The sequence below is a fragment of the Mobula hypostoma genome, chromosome 27, assembly GCF_963921235.1.
Source record: "Mobula hypostoma chromosome 27, sMobHyp1.1, whole genome shotgun sequence".
Taxonomy (NCBI): Eukaryota; Metazoa; Chordata; class Chondrichthyes; order Myliobatiformes; family Myliobatidae; genus Mobula; species Mobula hypostoma.
Genome location: NC_086123.1, coordinates 18,616,055 through 18,638,263, shown reverse-complemented (window position 1 = coordinate 18,638,263; position 22,209 = coordinate 18,616,055). Strand labels below are relative to the sequence as shown.

At 37.1% G+C, this 22,209-nt stretch overlaps 1 protein-coding gene across 2 annotated transcripts in view; it reads left to right on the top strand.

Moving 5' to 3' along the window:
* Window positions 1-22,209, top strand: part of kntc1 (kinetochore associated 1) — a 129,233-nt gene that overhangs the window by 11,663 nt on the left and 95,361 nt on the right. For both annotated transcript variants that reach the window (XM_063034215.1, XM_063034214.1), the window contains exons 7-27: window positions 1,027-1,061; window positions 1,151-1,261; window positions 2,656-2,746; window positions 3,989-4,041; window positions 4,146-4,258; window positions 5,664-5,718; window positions 5,935-6,033; window positions 6,653-6,696; window positions 6,854-6,928; window positions 9,979-10,054; window positions 10,704-10,826; window positions 10,920-11,009; window positions 11,083-11,148; window positions 11,238-11,299; window positions 15,180-15,291; window positions 15,881-16,024; window positions 16,113-16,169; window positions 17,123-17,224; window positions 19,205-19,324; window positions 19,812-19,955; window positions 20,681-20,779. In XM_063034215.1, the coding sequence (XP_062890285.1) occupies window positions 1,027-1,061; window positions 1,151-1,261; window positions 2,656-2,746; window positions 3,989-4,041; window positions 4,146-4,258; window positions 5,664-5,718; window positions 5,935-6,033; window positions 6,653-6,696; window positions 6,854-6,928; window positions 9,979-10,054; window positions 10,704-10,826; window positions 10,920-11,009; window positions 11,083-11,148; window positions 11,238-11,299; window positions 15,180-15,291; window positions 15,881-16,024; window positions 16,113-16,169; window positions 17,123-17,224; window positions 19,205-19,324; window positions 19,812-19,955; window positions 20,681-20,779 (1,871 nt within the window). The remainder of the gene's footprint in view (window positions 1-1,026; window positions 1,062-1,150; window positions 1,262-2,655; window positions 2,747-3,988; window positions 4,042-4,145; window positions 4,259-5,663; window positions 5,719-5,934; window positions 6,034-6,652; window positions 6,697-6,853; window positions 6,929-9,978; window positions 10,055-10,703; window positions 10,827-10,919; window positions 11,010-11,082; window positions 11,149-11,237; window positions 11,300-15,179; window positions 15,292-15,880; window positions 16,025-16,112; window positions 16,170-17,122; window positions 17,225-19,204; window positions 19,325-19,811; window positions 19,956-20,680; window positions 20,780-22,209) is intronic.

Here is a 22,209-nt window from a genome sequence, read left to right as displayed (position 1 = left end):
AAAGTTTCATGAGGATATTTCTGGGATAGGAGTGCTTAAGTTACAAGGAGAGACTGGATATGCTAGGACTGTTTTCTCTGAAATGAAGGAGGCTGAAATTTTTATAAAAGAATTCATGAGGGGCATAGTTAAGTGGATGGTCATAGTTTTCTTCCCATTATAGGGGAGTCTAAAGCTGGAGGGCTAGGTTTAAACTGAGAGGGGAAAGATTTAACGAGGACCTAAGTGTCACAGGGTATATAGGTTGAGCTGTCAGAGCAAGTTGTTGAGGCTGGTACAAATGTTTAAAAGACATTTGGACAAGTTCATAGATAGGAATGGGCCAAACACAGACAAATAGGATAAAAGGAACTCTCCTGCTCTATTTGTTGCTGTTTCCTTTATGCACGAGGGGTGGTTGATAAGTTTGTGGCCTAAAGTAGGAGGAGTCCATTTTAGAAAACCTAGCACACTTAATTTTCAACATAGCCCCCTCCTACATTTACACACTTAGTCCAGTGGTCATGGAGCATGTGGATCTTGGACCTCCAGAAAGTGTCCACAGCAGGGGTGATTGATAAGTTCATGGCCTAAAGTAGAAGAAGATGAGTTATTCAACTCTCGTTACATGCAAAAGCAGTTCAACTCTTTGAGTGATTATGCAGAAAGTTTGAAGTTAATAACTCGTCTCCTACCTTAGGCCACAAACTTATCAATCACCCCTGCTGTGGACACTTTCTGGAGGTCCAAGATCTGTATGCTTCACGACCGCTGGACTAAGTATGTAAATGTAGGAGGGGACTATGTTGAAAAATAAATGTGCTACTCCTTCTACCTTAGGCCACGAACTTATCAATCACCCCTTGTATATCACCTCCTTCTCATTACTGTTGGTGGCTGAGACCCATCTTTAGATTCCAATCTTCTTATTGAATATCATCAAACTTCTTGGACTAACCTTTGAAGAATTGTACAGAGAAATTAATTTATAGAGATTTAAAAATTTCAATACTATTTATTTCTGATGGTTTTCATTTTATTTTACAGCAATTGAAACAAAGGACTTCAATACGATAAAAACTGTAAGACTGCTAGATTTTTAATGGTTATCTCATAATACTTTCAGAAATATATTGCAGTTAATTTTGAAATATGTTTTTCTCTTTATTAGCTGAAAGAACAGATGAAGATCAGATTTGTACAGACTGAAGATAAACACACAGCTGGCTGTAACCATGCAGTGATCGCTGGTTTGCAAAGTAACACTAAACTGCTTGTTGGGGTAAGTGAATTCCTTCTTTACATTGGGCATTAGTCATTTGACATTTATCTGTAACAGTGACCTAAATTCTCAGTTTCCGATGTAAAATCTCCAGTTCTTGAAGAAATCGAGATCACTTAAGCACTTCAGAATTCAAATTTGAGCCCAGTGTGAAATCAATGGCAGTTTGAATTTTGGCAGGGATGAAGGTCTGACTTGCTCTTTCCTTTGTACCTCAGCATTTTTGTTCCATTTGCAGAAGGGCGAACTTCCACAAATATAAAGAGTGGGTTTTTGTGTCTGAGAAGATTGTCTTGTATAAAGTAGTATATGTTTTTTAATAATAATCAAAACACAAAAAAACTTGTGAAAAGTTAGGGACAGTAAACCAGAAATTCCTACATGCATCTTCCTTGGGAAATGAGTGCTTTAATGTTGCATGTCAGTTTAATCTGGTGGGAATCCTTGTCAGAAAGGTAGGAAATTTGATACCCAACATTTTGGTGGGTTATTTTTATTTGCAAAAATTTCTGTTTTCTGGTATAATGACCAGTTTCACATGACATCAAAATACTGCAACAAGCAGAATTAATTACTGGTGCAAACTTCAACTGGTGGTCTGAAAAGTGCTTGGAGATTAGAGGTATCTTCCTTTCTTTTTAAATCTTTTTATTGAATTAGTACACAAAAGGTAAAAGATATAACAATGAATACGTTGTTAAGATATAAATATACAAGTAATATTAATACAAAAAAATGCAAACAATGTAAGTTAGTTATAAAATAACAAGGTAATGTAGTTGTTTACTAATTTTCCATATATATCAATAGAACGAGGAAAAAAAACCCCAGAAAAAAACCCAAAAATAACCTACCGTGCAAGGAGATTAGAGGTATCAATCGTTTTTTGCTATCCCCAATTCTCCTGCTATTTAAAGGACCAAAACTTAAACTGCATTCTTTTTCCTCGCTGAAAGCTATGATCAAGATTACAGTTACTCTTAAATTTCTGGCATTGGGATCATTCTGGGCTGTTCCTGCTGATTTTCATTTGGCATACCTCAGTTTGCAGCCAGCTGCTATGTTAGTAAGGTATTCATTACCAAGAAGAAATTTCATTTGCTCTTCTGAAACCCAACAGACTGCTCTATGGGCAAACCATGCATTATGCAAAATGTTTGATTCCCCCCCCCCCCACAACTGGCATTAAAAACTACAAAATGCACCACAGTTACTTGCCTAGACTAAACCTTCCTCTCATCTGTTTACAAATGCATTGACGTGTCAGCATCAGGATATGCAAAAGGCAATTGCATAAAATGTGCAAATAATCTCTGAAGTTTCATTACTTTCCTATTAACAAAAGCAAACTTTATGGATTTATTTTCCTTTGTTAATATAGCATTGTGTTTTAGGGTATAGGTGACAGTGTATTATCAACATGGAATGTGAATGACATCAAGCAACTGGAGGCCAGTAATGTAGTTGATTCATCCATAGTGAAAGGTAAACATAAAATTTGAACATCCTGAAGCACTAGAAAGTGTTTATTGTAATAACATTTTGTTAAAATATTTACTGTTTTTGTGTGTGTTATTAGCATAACTCCCAATGGTACCTTAATTATATTTTGCCATCAGAATGAAACGTTCGAGCACAAACCTGATGTGTCCTACCTATCCTGTCTGCTTTCACGGTAGTCTGCTGCCCTGTGACTCATCTGGTCAACTACTTATTGATGTTTTCTAATCAATACCCCATTAGTGTATCCATCGTTCTGTGCACAATGCTGCTTTAGTTTTCTGTCAACTTTCACTTAAGTGGTAAGATTAAGGACATCAGTACATGCCATGTGTTGTCATTTGAATAAATCTCTATAAGAATTTGCCGGTGCGTGTTTGATTGTATGTGTTTTCCTTTTTTGACAGTATGACTGTACCCATTTCATCATGACGTTTTCTTAACTTGAAAAAACCTTTTGCAAATGCATAGGCATTATTGCTGTGGCCTGACACCACCTCAATTACTTCCTCCTAAGCTCTCTTAACTATATCATCTGAGACTGTCCTGCTGTTTTCTCCCACCTTCCCTCACAATACAAGACCTCGCACTTCAAACCTTTTGCATTAATAAACAATTCTAAGTCCTGCACAGCAAATTGGGAACGTTCCATCTACCCTGCAGGCTCTTCCTTGGTTGTCATTCTATGCAACTTCTCTCTGTACTTGCTGGTGGATATGCCTTTTAAAGACCAACATCTTTGTGGAATTTTTGTGCAGCAAAGAGTGCAAATACTGTATATCAGATTGTGTGCTTTGCAAAATGGCACGGACCTGTTTTACTGCGTAGTACTGGGTAGTACCTCCTAGTGCATTTAGTATTTGGAAAAATATTCATGGCTGATTTAGAGATTTATTTGTAGAAAAGGGTTATGAATGTTCGTCCTGTATGTACTGTGCTAATTGTTAAACAAAAATGCATCAATTTCTTGGTACATTTTGCTTCTAATCCAATTCAGATTGAAGTTATCACAGGTGGAAGATTTCAAAGTTTGTAAGAACTGAAATCAAATGGGTAGAAATTGAAAAGTATTCTCCATAACCAGGAGGATAGTTTTGAAATGATTTATCTTATTGTGTAGCTTTGTTGGTTGGAACAGGAAAGGAAGGAAGATTTCATACTGGTTTATAATTCTCCTTCATACTTTTTCAGACAAAATTTGTAACAAATTCTATTTTATAAATTTAGGTGTTAAGAAGTGTCAAATTATTGGGAATACAATATTTATCCTGGATGATACTGTAAGTTTAATTCAATGTATTTTACATTTTATTTGGTAATGTTTGATCTTCCCCTCCCCCCACCTTTTCCTTTTAAATTCTAATTTTCTGTTTGTTTGGTTCAGTGTTTCCTCAGCACATGGGATGCTTATGCTCTTGTCATGGTCTGGTACTGGCCCCTGGTTGAAATTCAGGATTTTTTGGTGACTGCAGAGGGTGATTCTTCTTCCATTTCCAAGTAAGAAAAATATGCTGTGTAGTAATATGGGCTTCCTTTAGTGATTTTTTTTTTCCATTGTTTAATTAATTTTGTTGCATGGAATATGTTTCTTTTCCTCCAGAATGTAGCAGATAACTTGAATTATTTGTAGAATCATAAACATCATTTGTTTACTTCTACTGGCATAAATCATACTCCATTTTGCTATGATATTGTAAGAAAATATTTGCTCCAGTTATTCTATAAAGAATTCATTTAGCAAGTTTTGCTGGGAAATTTTAAAGGAGAGTTGGAAAGGACAAGCAGATTAAAATAAAGTAATATCTTCATGAAGTATTACATAGAACATGGAATAGTACAGCACAGTACAGGCCCTTCGGCCCACAATGTTGTGCCGACCCTCAAACCCTGCCTCCCATATAAGCCCCCACCTTAGATTCCTCCATATACCTGTCTAGTAGTCTCTTAAACTTCACTAGTGTATCTGCCTCCACCACTGACTCAGGCAGTGCATTCCACGCACCAACCACTCTGAGTCAAAAAACCTTCCTCTGATATCCCCCTTGAACTTCCCACCCCTTACCTTAAAGCCATGTCCTCTTGTATTGAGCAGTGGTGCCCTGGGGAAGAGGCGCTGGCTATCCACTCTATCTATTCCTCTTATTATCTTGTACACCTCTATCATGTCTCCTCTCATCCTCCTTCTCTCCAAAGAGTAAAGCCCTAGCTCCCTTAATCTCTGATCATAATGCATACTTTCTAAGCCAGGCAGCATCCTGGTAAATCTCCTCTGTACCCTTTCCAATGCTTCCACATCCTTCCTATAGTGAGGTGACCAGAACTGGACACAATACTCCAAGTGTGGCCTAACCAGAGTTTTATAGAGTTGCATCATTACATCACATTCATAAAGCATTACCCACGGTTTTTTTTAAGGAATAGATGATGTAGGTTGTCAATGCTATTGAATCATGCATATTGCTTACAAATCCTGTAAACATAATTACAGACCATTTTCATCATACTTTTTTGGCAAAATGGCATATCTACTGCTTTACTTTGTGCAATTCTGTAAGGGTATGCTGTTTTTTTTGTGTGTGTGTTTATAGTTGTTGTGTTCTGACTCTGGTCATTTGTAAAACGCTATATCTCTTTTCATCATCTTAATATTAGATACATCATTATCCATGTAGACCACAAGCTCTGGAATTCCTTACTTGTATCCTTTTACTTTCTTCTGCCTTTAAAATCCCACACCTTGACCAAACAACTAGTTATATCTCTCAATACCTCCTTTGAGCTCATTGCTTTTCCTTGTACTTCTAGTGTTTATTGGGACAAATCTTCAGTGTTAAAGGTGGTGCTATACATGCAAGTAGCTATTGCTACTGAATGATTTCTAATTTAGTCTCGTCTTTAATAGGCAAGGCATTGCTAACTTGAAACTTGTGGCTTTGACTGTCCCAGTGAACAATGAGGTAACATTTTATTTATTTTTCCCAATGTTATTAATGGATATTTGTTGCTTTTGTGAAATTTTATTTTTGTTGAACATCAACTTTACTCTTCTTGAATTGTTTTCTAGAAAAAGTCTGTTCTGAAAGTCATTGTTTTAAACTAGAGCTAAGTTTGGCGAAGTTCTTGTGTTTTGTACCCAAAACCGAAAACAAATTTGGGTATACGATTATTTGCAGATGAGAAATCTCTTGGTATATTCTTTTCCTACGATGAAACTCCTGTACTCCTTGGAAGTGGCAAATGTTTCAGCTCTGGTTCAAACAGATATTGGTCAGGTAAGATCTGATCATAATATATCCCAGGTGATTTGGAAATATGTTTTCACTTTGAAATAAGTCACAAAAGAATGATTGTAAATTACACATGTTGAAGGGAAAACTGTAGTTTTGTGCCTACAAATGAATGATTATATAATGAATTTGTTTGCAATTAAATTATTACACACTTGAACTGATTTTGCATATCTGCAGTCAGCAATAAACTGCATAAGCAGTCAACAATCAATTGCATGAATAGTTACTTTATTATACAAATGTAATTTATTAACAATGTTTTTATAACTGCATTATTTTTAAATAATAAGCCCCAAGTCATGCTACCATAGTTATTATTTTTGATTTTCTAATTTCAATGTACAATTTTGGCCTTTCTATATTTACTTATGACATATTTGGAAACTAGTTGAACTGTCAAATCTATGCAATACCATTCCCCAACTAACTTTTCCAAATGCATACGTTCCAATTATTTGAGCCAACACAGATATAAGATCAAGTGGATTTAGAAAATCTGATTTGTACCTTGCCACTCCATTGGAGTTGACATGATTTGTTGGGTAAAACTGGACAAGCTGAAGCATTGATAATTGATTTGTTTGTACCATTTTTGATATAGGACACTATATACATTTTGGAAGGACTTTATGAAAATCAGAAAAGGTAGGAAAATATTCACCAGTAAAATACAGAAGTTCTTTTATGTTTGCATTTTATAAATAGGCTATATTCGTTTTTTGTTATTGTATGTGACTATTTTACAGAACTGTCAAAGCTAATGAAAAATAGTCATTTACGTATAGTTATTTCATACTTTCAGAAGCTGTAGTTCACCCAAAGGAGTCATTTCTACAATTGCTATGAGATGTTTAACAGAAGCATTGCCAGAAAACAGGTAAGAACGAAGTATGGTACAAAGCATCATTGTTTTCTTAAAAAAAACTACGTTGATAATCAAAGCATCAATATAAAGTAGAAAAAAAACATGCTAGCCTTTTGCTTTTGATGTGTTAAACACTCCTTTATCTCTGTTCTACTTGGCCCTTATCTTTTGACCGCTTCATTACTTTTGTAACTAACCTTATGCTGCTATTAAGTCTTGCTCTGATCATTGCCCAAATCACCTCTTGCCTTTCCTCTGTGCTTGATCTACTCCCTTTCCCTCATTCTAACCTTTCTCTGCCTCTGCACTCACCCCCACCCCCCCACCACCATCTTCTAGAACCAACTGGAGGGTAGGCTTACTACCCTCAATTAATTGTGAAAGCATGCTAGGATAACTGTTTTACATTGACTAGTTCTACCACTTCATCTTCCTTTTCTCTGATATATTTTGTGTGATGACAGGAAATATAGAATTTATTTGTTTCACTTGCATGCTGAATTACTTTATGAAATTAGTGAGATTTTCTGTTCAGCTTGGGTATTTCATTGATAGGATATGTGATTGGATTTTGGGTGATGATACAAAGATGGTAGCTTAACAAATTATGAGCATGATACACAGCCTGCAAAATGATATAGATGGGTTAAGTGAGATGACTGATGGAGTATAATGAGGGGAACTGTGGGGTTACCACAGTTTCGCTCATCATATTTCCTCATTAAAGAAAAATGTAAAAGCAAAATTTCTTCTGTTGCTTAGTTTCTGTCTCCCTCTGGATCTGTATCCTCCCTCAGGCTTTCCAGGAAGAACATCACAAAATGTGATACAAAAAATAATGAGAGTGTGCAAGAAGCACAAAACAAGTAGTTTATAAAGATACAGCAAGAAAATCTAGTAGAATTTTAGCTTTCCTATGTATTTTCATTTAACATAGTAAGGCTAGTTCAATTGTCAAGTCTACAGCAATACTGCTGAAGGGTTTTGATCTGAAACGTTGGCTCTTTATTCCTCTCCATAGATGCTGCCTAACCTTACATGTTCCTCCAGCATTTTATATGTTACTCGTATTAATTTTTCCTATAAACCTGCTCTCCTATCTAACCTGCATTTGGGACAAGTTATTGTTAGCAATTAACCTGTGACCCTTGGCATGTTGGAAGAATATGTACAAAAAGAACTCAACACATAATGAAATCAAGGAAGATTTTCTTCTTTGAGAGTTGTGGGTCTCTGGAATTTTTCTTTTATCTCAACGAGCGGTAGAGGAGAAACTGAATATATTTAAGATGACAGATATTCAAACTACCGGATAAATGAGGAGTCTGGGGAGGGAACTAGTAAAGGATGATGATGCCAAGTTGGATTAGTATTTCACAGTATGATTGCATAAAATCAATGGAAGAAAGACAACTGAGAAGAGTGCATTTTGGAAGCAGGTGTGAAAATAACAGTAATGGTCATGAGTGGATTTGATGTGATGGGGTGGTAAGGGTAATGTGCTCACATCGCCCATTCTAGGTGACAGATGAGAATTTAAGATACAATACTTTGTTGTGATCTGGCTGTTGGTTCACATGTTGGAGACTACCCCTGCTCGTTTGTTGTGTTCATATTTGGTGGATTCATTGGAACTCTATTACATAACACTTGTTTGTCTGCAGTTTGGCCTTGACTTGCATTTTACCTGCCTCTAGTGTTTGAATTTCTTGCCATTTTTCTTAGACCTTTCACTAATTTAACTAGTAACTTGCCCCCTTCCTTAATTTTTGTTCAGTACTTTTGATCATTTGATAGATTCCCTTGTGTCTTCCAGCTGTCAATGCAGTGGAGATTTTAGGTTTTTTTTGTTCACTGCTGTCTATGTTTATCTGATCCTTAGCACTTATGTTTTCAATTTTTATTTTGGATGTGACATGATACAGTGTAAGCACTAGATTCTGTTGATTTTATTTATTTATTTGTTTGTTTATTTATTTATTTATTTAGTTATTTAGAGGTACAGCATTCAGCTCTTCTGGCCCTTTTGAGCCTTGCTACCAAAACCCCGAATTAACCCTAGCCTAGTCACAGGACAATTTACGATGACCAATAAACCCACCAACTGGTATACTTTTGGACTGTGGGAGAAAACTGGAGCACCTGGTATAAATCCATGCATTCCATTGGGAGGGATGGCATCTGTTAGTCTGCGCCTGGAAAGTCTTGCTTCAGTTTCTCCAGGGCGCAGGCCTGGGCAAGGTTTTATGGAAGACCGGCAGTTGCCCAAGCAGCAAGTCTCTCCTCTCCATGACACCGATGTTGTCCAAGGGAAGGGCAAGGGGCGTTACACCTTGGCACCAGTGACGTCGCAGGAATTGCCAGAGCGAGTTTGAAAGCAACGTCGGACTGCCTTAGGGACTCCAGCTCCGGATTTGTCCTCCGGGTTTACTGCCAAAGCCTTTCCCATTAGTAGGTATGGCCGCAAGGCAGCGGAGGTTTGAAATCAGAGTTTTCCCTCTCTTAGATGGACTGCCTACCCAGGCTGACAAGCTCCATCTACCTGAAGCACTGGTTTTAAGGAGCCCCTTCTCCTGTCAGTAGAAACAGTTCCACCGGGCTTAGAGGCTAAGCCACATGGGAAGGCCAGGAGTTGGACTTGGTTGTCAGAGGCTATTTGAGGCACATGCCATGAGGAGCACTTTTAGGTATTGGGAGCTTGTCCCCTCTACCACTCTTCGGCTTGACAACCATGGAAGGACATACAAATTTATTACAGAGGATTAAACCTCGACCTCTGATGCCCTGAGCTGTAAAAGTGTTGTACTAATCTGCTATGCTATTCTGGCACCACAGTATATAAACATAGATTTTATAAACCTATACATATCTATAAGGTCACCGCTTAGATTCATATATTCCAATTAGAATGATCCCAGCTTTATCCAGAGTATCCTTTTAGTTCAACTCACTATTCTATCAGCATCTTTTGTATCCTACCAACCTTTTTCTTTCCCTTGTTTTTTTTTTGTTAATTAGACTGTGGTTGTGGTTTTAATGTCTTTCATAATCTGTGTTTTTAGATTCAGTCGCCTGCTTTACAAGCATAAATTCGAGGAAGCAGAGAAATTTGCTCTACAGTTTGGTTTGGATGTCGAAGTAAGTCTAACTGCTAGAAATTGGAGCTGCATAAGTACATTTAAAAGAATAAATTGGATGGGAAAGAGGAAGAACAACTGAGAAGGGAAGTTGAATGTGGAATTAGTATTGATGGTTATAGAGGAAAGCAGGGTTTAAGGTTAGTATGTAATATCTTGTAAGTTATAGCATGTCAGATCATATATGTGTGATTATCCTGAGGACAAATAGCAAAAATGATCTCCAGAGAATCCAAACTGATCGGAAAATTGAAAAAGTCATTTTGATGATTAGTAGGCTAACTTTAGAAAGCCTTTCACAGCCTTAAAATTTAAACCATGGTGTCATATGTATTAAAAGACAAGACACAATTTTCTCAGGGATGCAGGAAGCACCTTCAGAAATTGGAGGACTTGTACTTTTGAAATTTCAAGTACATAAGTGAGAAATTCACTCCCTGTTTTTATTTGAAGTCGTGAAACTATTGTTTCTAAGCACCTGATAGATTTATCTAACTAAAACCAGTGCTGGAATTTTTTTGTTGTGAGTAAGCCGAATATATTAATGCAAGGAATGTAGATAGTAATACATTTATGCAGAGGTCCTACTTTAGTGAACTTATAAGTTCTAATGTGGAAAAAAAATACAGTGAATATATGGGTTTTTTCAGCTTGTGTACAAAGTCAGGCTTAATATAACTCTGGAGAACCTAGCATCGACTTCAGAAGATCCCAATCCATCATTATGGCGGAACATTGTTGAAGAGGCAAAAGCAGATTTACACAAAATACAGGTACTAAGCTAAACTACCTAAGTAAAGCTGGGTTATATTTTGTGATTTCTTTTTTCCTCTTATTGGCTGTGTTTAATTTTTTTGCCTCCCCAGGATGATCAATTTGTTGTGAAATATTGTATGGATGTTCCTTGGCCATCTTTCGAAACCACATTGGAAATGTTAAATTATGCCAAAAAACGGGTAAGTTTTGCATTGTCTTGTTTTATATGGTTTAATGTATAAAAATTATTAACTTGCAAATTATGTTTTGTAGAGTCTAAACAAAGAAGATAACAAATCTGTCCATTTGACTGGGGAGCAAGCTATGTGGCTGGTGGAGGTAATAACAAAACAACTTTTTTATTTTTTTGGTCACTGAAAATATGAATTGGTCATTATTAATTTTATCCATTTAACTAAAAATTCTAGGTTTTGAGAGCAGAAGCAAGGCTTACTACTTTTCATGCAGCATTTGGACCTGAGAAGTTCAGGTTTGATTTTTTTTTTTTACCCTTTTTTTTGTGTTGCTTTTCTCCCTTCAGCATTAATAAAAATATTCAAGGCATTTATGACAGAAAATTAGAATTGTGTAAATGAACAAATACCGAGAGTTAGAAAAAATGACCAAAATCTGGGTTGAAGAAGATTTTGAGAAATCTTTTAAAAACCAATGAGAGGTTACTGTAGATGAGAGACAATGGAGTCCAGGGTACAGATCGTATTGAGTTGGGCTGAGAGTAGCTAAAATGTGTGGAAGTTGTATTCTAGATATTCTTCATTCATCCCAATCCCATTCATCTTGTCTTCTCCCAATAACCTTTCATGCCCTGACTATCAAGAACCTATCAATCTATGCTTTACAGTGCCTGTAAGAAGTATTTCCCCTCTGTGGAAGTTTTCATGTTTTATTGTTTTACAACATTGGATCACAGTAGATTTTGTCTGGCATTTTTTGACACTGATCAACAGAAAAAAGTCTCTTGTGTCAAATGTGAAAACAGATCTCAACAAAGTGATCTAAATTAATATATAAAACACAAAATAGTTGATTTATATTTAATATGCCACACCAAATCATCACTGGTGCAGTCAATTGGTTTTTAGAAACCACTTAATTAGCTAAATGGAGTTCACCTGTGTGCAGTCAAGGTGTTTCAGTTGATTGTAGTGAAAATACACATGTATCTGGAAGATCCAACTGCTGGTGAGTCAGTTTCCTAGCAAAAACTATACCATGAAGACAAAAGAACGCTCCAAGCAACTCTGCGAAAAGGTTATTGCAAAGCACAAGTCAAGATGGATACAAGAAAATTTCAAAGTCATTGGAGTACAGTTAGGTCAATCAGCAAGAAATAGAAAAAATGTTGTACAGCTGTAAATTTGCCTAGAGCAGGCAGTCCTCAAACACTGAGTAGTTGTGCAAGAAGGGGACTAGTGAGGGAGGCCACCAAGAGACCTATGACAACTCTGGAGGAGTTACAAGCTTCAGTGGCTGAGATGGGAGAGACTGTGCATACAACTGTTGCCCGGGTGCTTTACCAGTTGTAACTATGGGAGAATGGCAAAGAGAATGCCACTGTTTGGGGGGGGGGGTTGGGGAGGAGAGACTCGCATGAAATTCCAACTAGAATTTGCTAGAAGGCATGTGGGAGATTCTGAAGTCAGCTGGCAGAAGGTTCTATGGTCTGATGGAACCAAAATTGAGCTTTTTGGCTATCAGGCTAAACGCTATGTTTGGTGTAAGCCAAACACCACACATCATCAAAAACACACCCTCCCCACCGTGAAGCATGGTGGTGGCTGCATCATGCTGTGGGGATGCTTCACTGCAGCAGGTCCTGGAAGGCTTGTAAAGGTGGAGGGTAAAATGAATGCAGCAAAATATGGGGAAATCCTGGAGGAAAACCTGTGACTTGGGAAAAGATTTACTTTCCAGCAAGACAATGACCACAAGCATAATGCCAAAGTTACACAGGAGTAGTTTAAATGTCCTGGAGTGGCCAAGTCAGAGTCCAGATCTCAATCCAATTGAGAATTTGTGGCTGGACTTGAAAAGAGCTGTTCACTCATGATCCCCATGCAATCTGACAGAGCCTGAGCAGTTTTGTAAAGAATGGGGAAAAATTGCAGTGTCCAAATATGCAAAGCTGGCAGAGATCTACCCACACAGACTCAAGGCTGTGATTGCTGCCCAAGGTGCATCTACTAAATATTGACTTGAAGGGGGTGAATACTAGTGCAATCAATTATTTTGTGTTTTATATTTGTAATTAATTTAGATCACTTCATGGAGATCTGTTTTCACTTTGACACGAAAGAGTCTTTTTCTTTTGATCAGTGTCTAGAAAGAAAACGAATTAATTCCACTGTGATTCAATGTTGTAAAAGAACAAAATGTGAAAACTTCCAAGGGAGGAGAATACTTTTTATACCTATATACCCAATGACTTGGCCTCCATAGCTGTCTGTGGCAATGAGTTCTATGGATTCACCACCACCTGGGTAAAGAAGACCCATTCCTTTTAGCACAAATACATTTTGTTTACATGGTTTTACTTTGCATTCAATAAAAATAGGTTGAATGGGGTGCTGCAACCAGTCAATGTGTCTGTACAAAAGGGATTTTGGCAGCATTCTACAAAGTTTGTAGATTGGCAACAAAATTATGTTATTAATGAACATTGTTCGGTTGGCCTTGAATGTACACTAGGGCCAAGGTCAACTTTTTATTTTCCAAATGAATATGTTTATTTGAAGACATTTGCATTATCAGATTTTGATTTCGCATTATCAAGTTTGATTATTAAATAGATTAGCAGATTAGTTAAATAACTGATGTATGAAATTAGTGTGAAGAGATATAATTGAAATTAATTTTGAGAAGGAAGAGCAAGGAGTAGGTTCCACTGGATGGAAGAACATTGAGGAGTTGGTAGGAATAGACTTCAATGTTTGCACATAGGTATCATCCTTTTTACATCATTTTTAGATAAGGCCATTGAAAAGTTACTAAATGTTCATTAAGATTTGTGTGCATGGAAAGTAATAAAGAAGAACTGATAATTGATTTTGTATTCTGTTAGCATTGTCAATTTGGGTTTGTCTAGTACAGAAGATATTAAGATATTGAGTGTCTGCAGCATAGATTTGCCAGTTTGATATTAAGCAGTGATGAAAATTTGAGATACTGGGACCCTAGCCTCTTCCTGGCCGGAGGATGTTATGATGTTAACAGCTGAAGCTTCTCAAAACATTAAAGAATTTGCTGTAGTGAGTTGGTAAAGGCAAGTCTTTCATCTGGGAATAAATGTGGCAGTCAAGTTAAAATGGACCTGTGAGATGTAGTATTTTTTTGGAGAATGGAATTCAATGCAAAAGGGCTTTTGAGGTAGGCAGCATGACAGCCATTGTAGGGAAGAGGTGAAAAATACAGGACTGAGAAGAGGGTTGTTATGCAATAGGAAACAATTGTGCCTTATTGATACAAAGACCATACCCAACAATGGATATCCTCTAGAAATTTCCTAAGTTTCTATCACCAATATTTTTGTGTTCACAATTGATCAGAAACTTACCTGTGCCAATCTTGCTAATTGCTTTGAGGCTGGATTTCCTGCATCAGATGACTTTGTGCTCTCTTCTGTAAGGAAAACAAAAATACTTCCCACTTTCTTGAATGACTGAAGCTGCACAAACACCCAAGAAATTGAATGCCACACAGGAGAAAGCAATTTGCTTGATTGCCACTAATCTGACAATCCTAAAGAGTTGCTCCTTGCCTTTACACATTCTTTACTATTATATAAAACACATTGCAGCAACTTGCCAGGCCACCTTAAGGTGACACCCCAAACCCATGACTAGTATTATCCAGAAGATGAGGGGTACCTTGTGCAAGTGAAACCACTGGCTATGAGTTCCCCCTCCATGTTTCACCATGCTGACTTTGAAGTATACCACTATTTCTTCACAGTCAACCCTATATAGTCACTGCTGTGGGAATTCACTTACCTTAACACCTGCAGTTATCATGAAAATTTTCTTGACGTAGTGATAATGAAAAGCCAGTGAAAGGAATGTGATTTTAAAATTAAAGTGACAACCTCAACACCGCCCCCCCCCCAAAATTCCTTAAACTTCTTTAATAAAAAAAAAAGGTTTTCTTTTTGGCCTCTTGTAGTATGGTAAGGGTGAAGACAGTTCTGAGATGAACTTAGACCTGAATTTACTCCGAGGGCCTTTTCCTGTGTTATGGCTGTATTAAACACTAAATGTGGGTTGTAATAAGACTTAAGTTTTAAAACTTTGTGTAATCCTTGTATTCAATTTTTAGGCATGTGAAACATGACTAATATTTAATTTCTTTTGCAGTGGCATTGCTTGGAACAAGTTTGTAAACAATGAAGATCTTTTTAATGATGTACTGTTGCAGCTGCAAGAGGGAAACCAGAAATGTGCAGAGCATATTTGGTTAAGACACCAGGTGATATTAACTGAATGTTTTATCTTTGTTGCATATCATGAAATGTTTCTTCACCTTCTCATTCAAGAATAGTGAATAGATCAGTGTTAATGCCAAACCTGGAGAAGTAATATACTACAACTTGATGCATGTGACTCACAACGTTAATGTCTTGTGTGCAGCTACACAATTGTCCTGACCACTGCCTCCTGCTGCAAGGTTATTTGATTTGCTTATTGATAAAGAACATTGTCTGTACCTCCAGGGAGACCTGACTGCAAATTGTACAAATTTTCTGGCAATTCCATTTAGCCGTTTCCTGCTGATGTCGTAAATTATGTTTAGATCACTAATGAGCAGTTAACAAGCCATACTCATGATTTTAGTTAAAAATTGTAATTGTCTGTCACTAGGCGCAGTCTGAGGTTTTTTCTGGAGCTTTGCAGTTATTTAATGAAAAGAGGTAGCAGTTCAAATGAAGGGTCTTGACCTAAAATTTTGATTATCTGTTACCCTCCATAGATGCTACCTGATTCACTGAATTTCTCTAGCACTTTCTGTTGCTAATGATAAGTGCATGGTTCTTACGATCATAATTTTTCATTGTCAGGTGGAGTTTGAAAATAAGTTTGATTTGAAAAGACTGGAGAGTTTGCTTGATTCTATTCCTGCAAGCACCCCTTCAGAAGAGCTGTGCCTCTGGCTGGGTAACATCATCATTCCCTTTGTTTTAAGGATTGTTCCTGAAGGCAAGGTAAGGATGCTTGATGAAGTATGTAAAGGCATATGATTTTTCGTTTGGACAATGCAAAATGATTTTTTTTTTGTTTGAACTTCTGTAGAAAATTCTGGTAAGATGGTTGGAACATAGAGCCCGCAGTCTGGAGCTAACTGAGAAGGTAATGAGGACAGCGATTACATTATGGTACTTCTGAGAATTAGATGGTTCTAAGGTTCTTTTAAGAAGTCCAGGTGACTAATTATAAAAGTTAAGTTCTTATTCCAACCTGCTAAAAGAAGTTTGGTAAAAAAAATATTAAAAAATGCTATTTACCTTAAACAAAAATAAGAAATAAATGAAGGCTGGCTGTTCTATTTTATCCAAAAGTTGAAAGGAGAAATCCATAGCCATTTACCATCCTGCTCAATCTCCCCATTGATTTGTCTTATTTGTTCATCATGCACTAATGGATAGGAGGGAATTTCTTAGAAATTCAATTTGCAAGATCTGTTCTTTACAGATTCCATATCGGATTTCCAGATAATTGACTCTATCCCTTCCCTTGACCAAGATCTGAGCTTGAACCAGATTGCTCACAATCTTGAAGATTCTACTTAACTTGCCCTGAGTTATTCACCTCAAATCCTCTCAGCAGAATTGTCTGTTTCCTACTCTGTATGGTTTCCCATTCTCTTCCTGGGTCATCTACTGAAATGTTGAACCTATCATTGTTACCTGTGTAAACTATTTTTATACTCAGTGCTCCCTTCTGCATACCCGAGTTCACCCTAGCTTTTGTTCAGTTGACAAGCTATTTCTCCACCAATCCCCTCCCATTGTGTTTCTAGCTTTCCCCTCCTGTTAACTTTAAACCAGATATTACCTCGACTTCTGTAGCTTGAACTCTGGGTTTTATCTGTTAATGTTCTTGTGACCATTCTTTGACATTTTAATGTATTAATGTCCATCATGAACATGGTATTCTGCAGGGATAAAATGTAGAAACTTTTTTTTAGTAACTTTGAATTTGTTTGTTAAAGGCGCCTGTATTTTCTTTATTTCAAATTTTAAGAGATGGTGATATTCATTATTTGTGTATATTAAGTTTTTAAAATTTTCATATATTTACAGGCAAACTGGCCAGAAAATGGATTGCAAATGGCAGAGCTGTACTTTGAAGTGAAGAAACCAAATGAAGTAGGACTTGTGACAGCTGGACTTTGGATTCCTTTAGTATGGCTTCATCTTTTTCTTTAGTTTATCTGAATTTGAGGGCATTTGGAACTGTGACAAAGAAAGAAATGGGAGCGTGGATTTCCAAATGTTGATGGTTCAGATGAAAATAGAATGGTATTTAAGGGCAATTGAAAACATGACAAGGAAGGAATTGGGAACCAAAGTTCCAGATGTTGATGGTTCAGGTGAAAATAGGAAGAAAGTATTGTCAATTTTAAAAAGAATTGTTTACAGTTGTATTAGCGTCTGATAGCTGTGAGGAAGTTTGTAGTGACACATGACATTAATGTAAATGGAAAATTAAGAACTGGGATAGTGACCATGAATGATAGGCACTGAGTATGTTGATTGCAATTAAATTTCGGTTTACTTAATGTATAGGAGACTTTTTTTTGAATCTAAAACTGCATTTAAGAAAGAATTAGAAAGGAGTTTTATTTATGGGATTTAAGTAGGTAATGTTGAAGAGGGAATAAATGAAAATTCAAAGGATTCAAAGTACATTTATTATTTAAGTATGTATGTAGTATACAGATTCATCTTCTCTACAGTCAGCCACGTAACAACGAAAACTGTGGAACCAGTTCAAAGAAAAAGCAATTAACACCCTAGGCCACCCAGGAACTACGGTCCAATCCACAAACTGCGGACAGAGAATTTTGGTACCATCATTGAGGACGAGGGAGACCATTTGAATGCAGGGGCTTTCCCATGGGAGCAGTGTGAGGGAGATCTTCACATGCAGACACCTTCCTCTGGCAGCAGCGAGAGAGAGGCTGGTAGACGGTGCTGAACACTTACTCACCTTCCGCCATGATGTTTTCAATCTTCCTCGACGCTTAGATCAGCATGAAATGCTCGCCTCTCGGAACCTTCTCAGAAACAGCAAAGCACCAGTTGCTCAATTAGCCTGAAAACTTAACATCAAACTGTAGATCATAGGCTCCAAAAAGTACCAGAACCACATTTAAAAGAAAAAGGAGATGTATAAGAAGTGAAAGAAACAGTTTTGTGAACCATCTGGTGAATGTCACCCGTGGTAGTGTTATTTTCTTAGTTGAAGCTCAAACATAGTTGAAACAACAAAATTATCTATTATGATTTTTTTGAAAAACTAATGCAAATTGATTGAGTAGGGATACATCTCATAGCTTGAATACATGCAGTTTACAGGTGACCCCACTCCCTACGTTAGGGGGGAGTTCTGTTCGTAGAAAAACAGCCGTATTACGATTTTCTGTGAAATGAAACCCCCTCTTCTCCATATTATAGATGGGGTTGTGAAGTCATTTTATTGGCGATGACAAAGTTACTCACCACCATTATTTAACGACTGATTGCCAACAGCTAACAATAGACTTGTCCACCCCTCTCTCTCCCTCTCCCTCCCAAGACTCGTGTGAATGAATACCTCATTGGCCGTACCCCCTCCAGTCCAAGGACATATGAACAGATGCATCAATGTGCAGTGTTGCTTTGCTCTTTTTCTCCGATAAGCAAGGCTTGTAGATTTGGAAAGGTTGCAGGAAGAGAGGATTTCAGGGAAAGGAACAGATTTGAGGATTGGATTCATGGGAAAAAGATTGTGCAGGGATTCATGAGTTAAAGCTCGATGGAAGTTGAGAAGAACCTTGCGATGGTAGGCACAGTTTATTACACAATGCTTTAATTGGGAACTCAACATGCTAGCCTTAAAGCCCAGGAAGTGTCCTGATTCATTCAACTGTTCTGCTTAGAATTTGGCAGATCTTGTAAAGTAGCTGTAGAAATATTACAGCTGGTCTCTTCCAGGCAATAAACCATTGGACTAATTCTGCACAGCAGTTGTCAAATTGGATGCTGTAATGTAGCAACTTCCTCAGTGGGTGGGGAGGGTGAAGCTAATGACTAAACATTTCAAAAAAAAACAATGTTACTGGATTTTTGTGTTCTCTAAAGGAGCTCTATAATTTTTTAAAACACTTTTCTTAAATGCAGAAGGAAAATATTGATTGTGAGGAGGTGCATCAATTAAAGACATTGGTCAATCATTTGCAAGAACTAGTTGACCTCCACAGAAAGTACAACTGTATACTGGCGCTCTCAGAGTTTGAAAAGGTAGGTAATATTTTATATCAATAATAGACTAGGAAAATGGAGAGTGAGTTTTGTAGATCTAGATTAGTGCTTTAGAGCAATTACATAACAAGGAAACCCAAAGAGGTTCCATGCTGTCTGGAATTAATGCTGTCGATTATTGTAGAGTGGCCACTGATATCTTCAATATATGGGTTAATAGTGTAATGAATGTGCCTTATTAAATCAGAAGCCCAAATCCAGAAACATTTTGTTTATTAGCAGTTTACAAAATCGTATAGAATTGAACCTGAGCCATTACCTCTGCATAAATGTTTAAATCTTATTTTGTAATTTGGTTATTCAAAAGCCGGTAACCATTCAGTCAAGAGATGTATAATATCTTTTTTAACATTTCTTTAAGATTGTATTTTAAAATCTGATTTCAGTAATCTGAATTAATTTAGATAAATGTGTTTTGAGGATTTGTCCCTTGCATATTACTCTATATTTCTGCTTTATTTATCAGGAAACTACAGCAACAATTGTATTTCGGATGTTGGATAGAGTTCTGGCTCCAGAGCTGATTCCATTCACTCTTGAAAAGATTATACAGCCTTACATAACTAAGCATAATTTACAGAAGGAAGAATTGCTGCTGCATTACATAAAGGTGGTGTTGCTCTATTTTAAGTGTTGTCTAAAATCAATCTCCACCCAGTAGTTAATGCAAGAGCTGAATGGTGAGATATGTTGTAAACCATTTAGCCTGAGAGATGTACTTAAGTATAAAAATAACATTGTTTAAAAAATAATTAAGCTGTCATTCTAAGATGGGTACGATATATTTCTGAGTTCTTAAAAATAATAATTCTGTAATAGTATTTCATTCACCAAAATTCTTAAAACAAAATATAGAAAATTAGCAAAAGTAGAAGTAACATGTTTATTGGAAGTTTAAAGATGGAAAAATAAATTCTTAAACCCTAAAATCTTATTTTCATATTTAATGTAAAAGGAGGCTATTTGATCTGGTCTATTTGATCACTAATCCCTTTCTGATTATTCTGCCATCTACCAAAAGTAATCAGAAACCCACCAGCAGCATATCTTTAGGACGTGGGAGGAAACTGGAGCACTCCTGCAAAACACTCACAGTACAGTACAAGACGTGCACAGTCAGATAAGGTACAATCTTATCACAGATTGCACTGGAAGTGAGAATCAAACTCAGGTCACATCAACACAGTTATAATATCAGTGTACACATTTGGGGTAAATGTCCTTGTGTGTTTATGTAATTTTTTTCCATCTATAACTAGTATCCTACAGTCTTAGAAACTCCATTAAAACTAATGACTAAATGTGTATAATTATTTTTCTCTCTTGCTTGAATAGGATTTACTGGAGCGATGTAGTTCACGATCAGCTTCACTTTTTGAAACTGCGTGGGAGGCCAAGGCTATAGCTGTACTTGGGTGTATGACAGACACTGATGTAAGTATTACATATCCATCCTTGTGTTAAATCCAATAATGATCTTTCTTGAGTAAAATTTATTGACCACCTTTTGACTATTGGAGAAAAAAGGAATGAGATATGTTCGTGGACCAGATCAAGTTCACCCTTTTGTTAATCCAAAGGCTGCAGTTACTTGGTGTGATCCAACTTATCCTGATGGCCATGGAGATTTCACAAATCAGGGAAGTCCACATGCAGGGAATAGGTCATGGACCTCTTAACTGAAGTGCTACGATGGTCTTTTGATATCTCACTGTTGTCAAATGCCCTTTTAACTGATTTTGATGGTGTTTGATAAGATCTGTTTAAAATAGCTAAAAGGATTGAAATATTTTAAATACAGATGATGCATTAACATGTAGTAAGTGTAAATGATTTTTAATTGACATTAAGTAAAATAACTAAGTCTGGGCATCACTGTAGTTAAAAGAAGATCACAGAAGGAAGCTTACCATCCAAGGATATACATCGTATCGAAAGGACAGGCAGGTGGGCAGAATGGGGTGGTGTGGCTTTGTTGGTAAAATAAAAATGAAGTTAAATCCTTAGAAGTGACATAGGATCAGAAATTGTGGATTCCTTATGGGTAGAGTTAAGAAAGTGCAAGGGGATAAGGACCCTGATGAGAGTTGTATACAGATCTCTGAACAGTAGAGAGGATGTGGAGTACAAATTACTACGGGAGCTAAGAAAGGCATGTAAAAAGGACAATGTTATTGTGGATTTCAATATGTGGTTAGATTGGGAAAACCATTTTGGTGCTAGATTCCAAGAGAAGGAATTTGTAGAGTGCCTTATAGATGGCTTTTTATAGCAGTATGTTGTTGAGCCCAGTTAGAGAAAAGGCATTTCTATATTGGGCATTGTGCAATGACTCAGATTTGATTAGGGAATTTATGGGAAAGGAGACTTTAGGAGGCAAATATAGAATTCATTCTGCAGTTTGAGAGAAGGTAAAATTGGATGTATCGGTACTTAATGGAGTAAAGACAAGAGAAGATCTGGCCAAAGTTGATTAGAAGGGGACACTGGTATTGCAGCAATGGCTGGAGGTTTTGGGAGTGATTCAGAAAATGCAAGGTTGGTTCACCCCAAGGAAATAGAAATATGTTAAAGGAAGAATGACTGCTGAGAGAAATTAAAGAAAGCATAAAAATCTTTTTTTTTCAAGATGGCGCCGTTATCTGGCGACTGCGCGTGCTTTCCCGAGCAAACTGCCCTCTACACTATCCTATACTCGAGAAACCCTTCTAAACCTCCAATCTGTTGCATCTAGCAAGATCAACAACGCCTTGGCGAAGCTACTGACCCAGCTGGAGATCACCACGCTAGAATTGCTTCTTCAACTCCGGACCACACCTGGACCCGACCAGCGAGGCCTGGTCCGAGGCCCACCACGTTCCTGG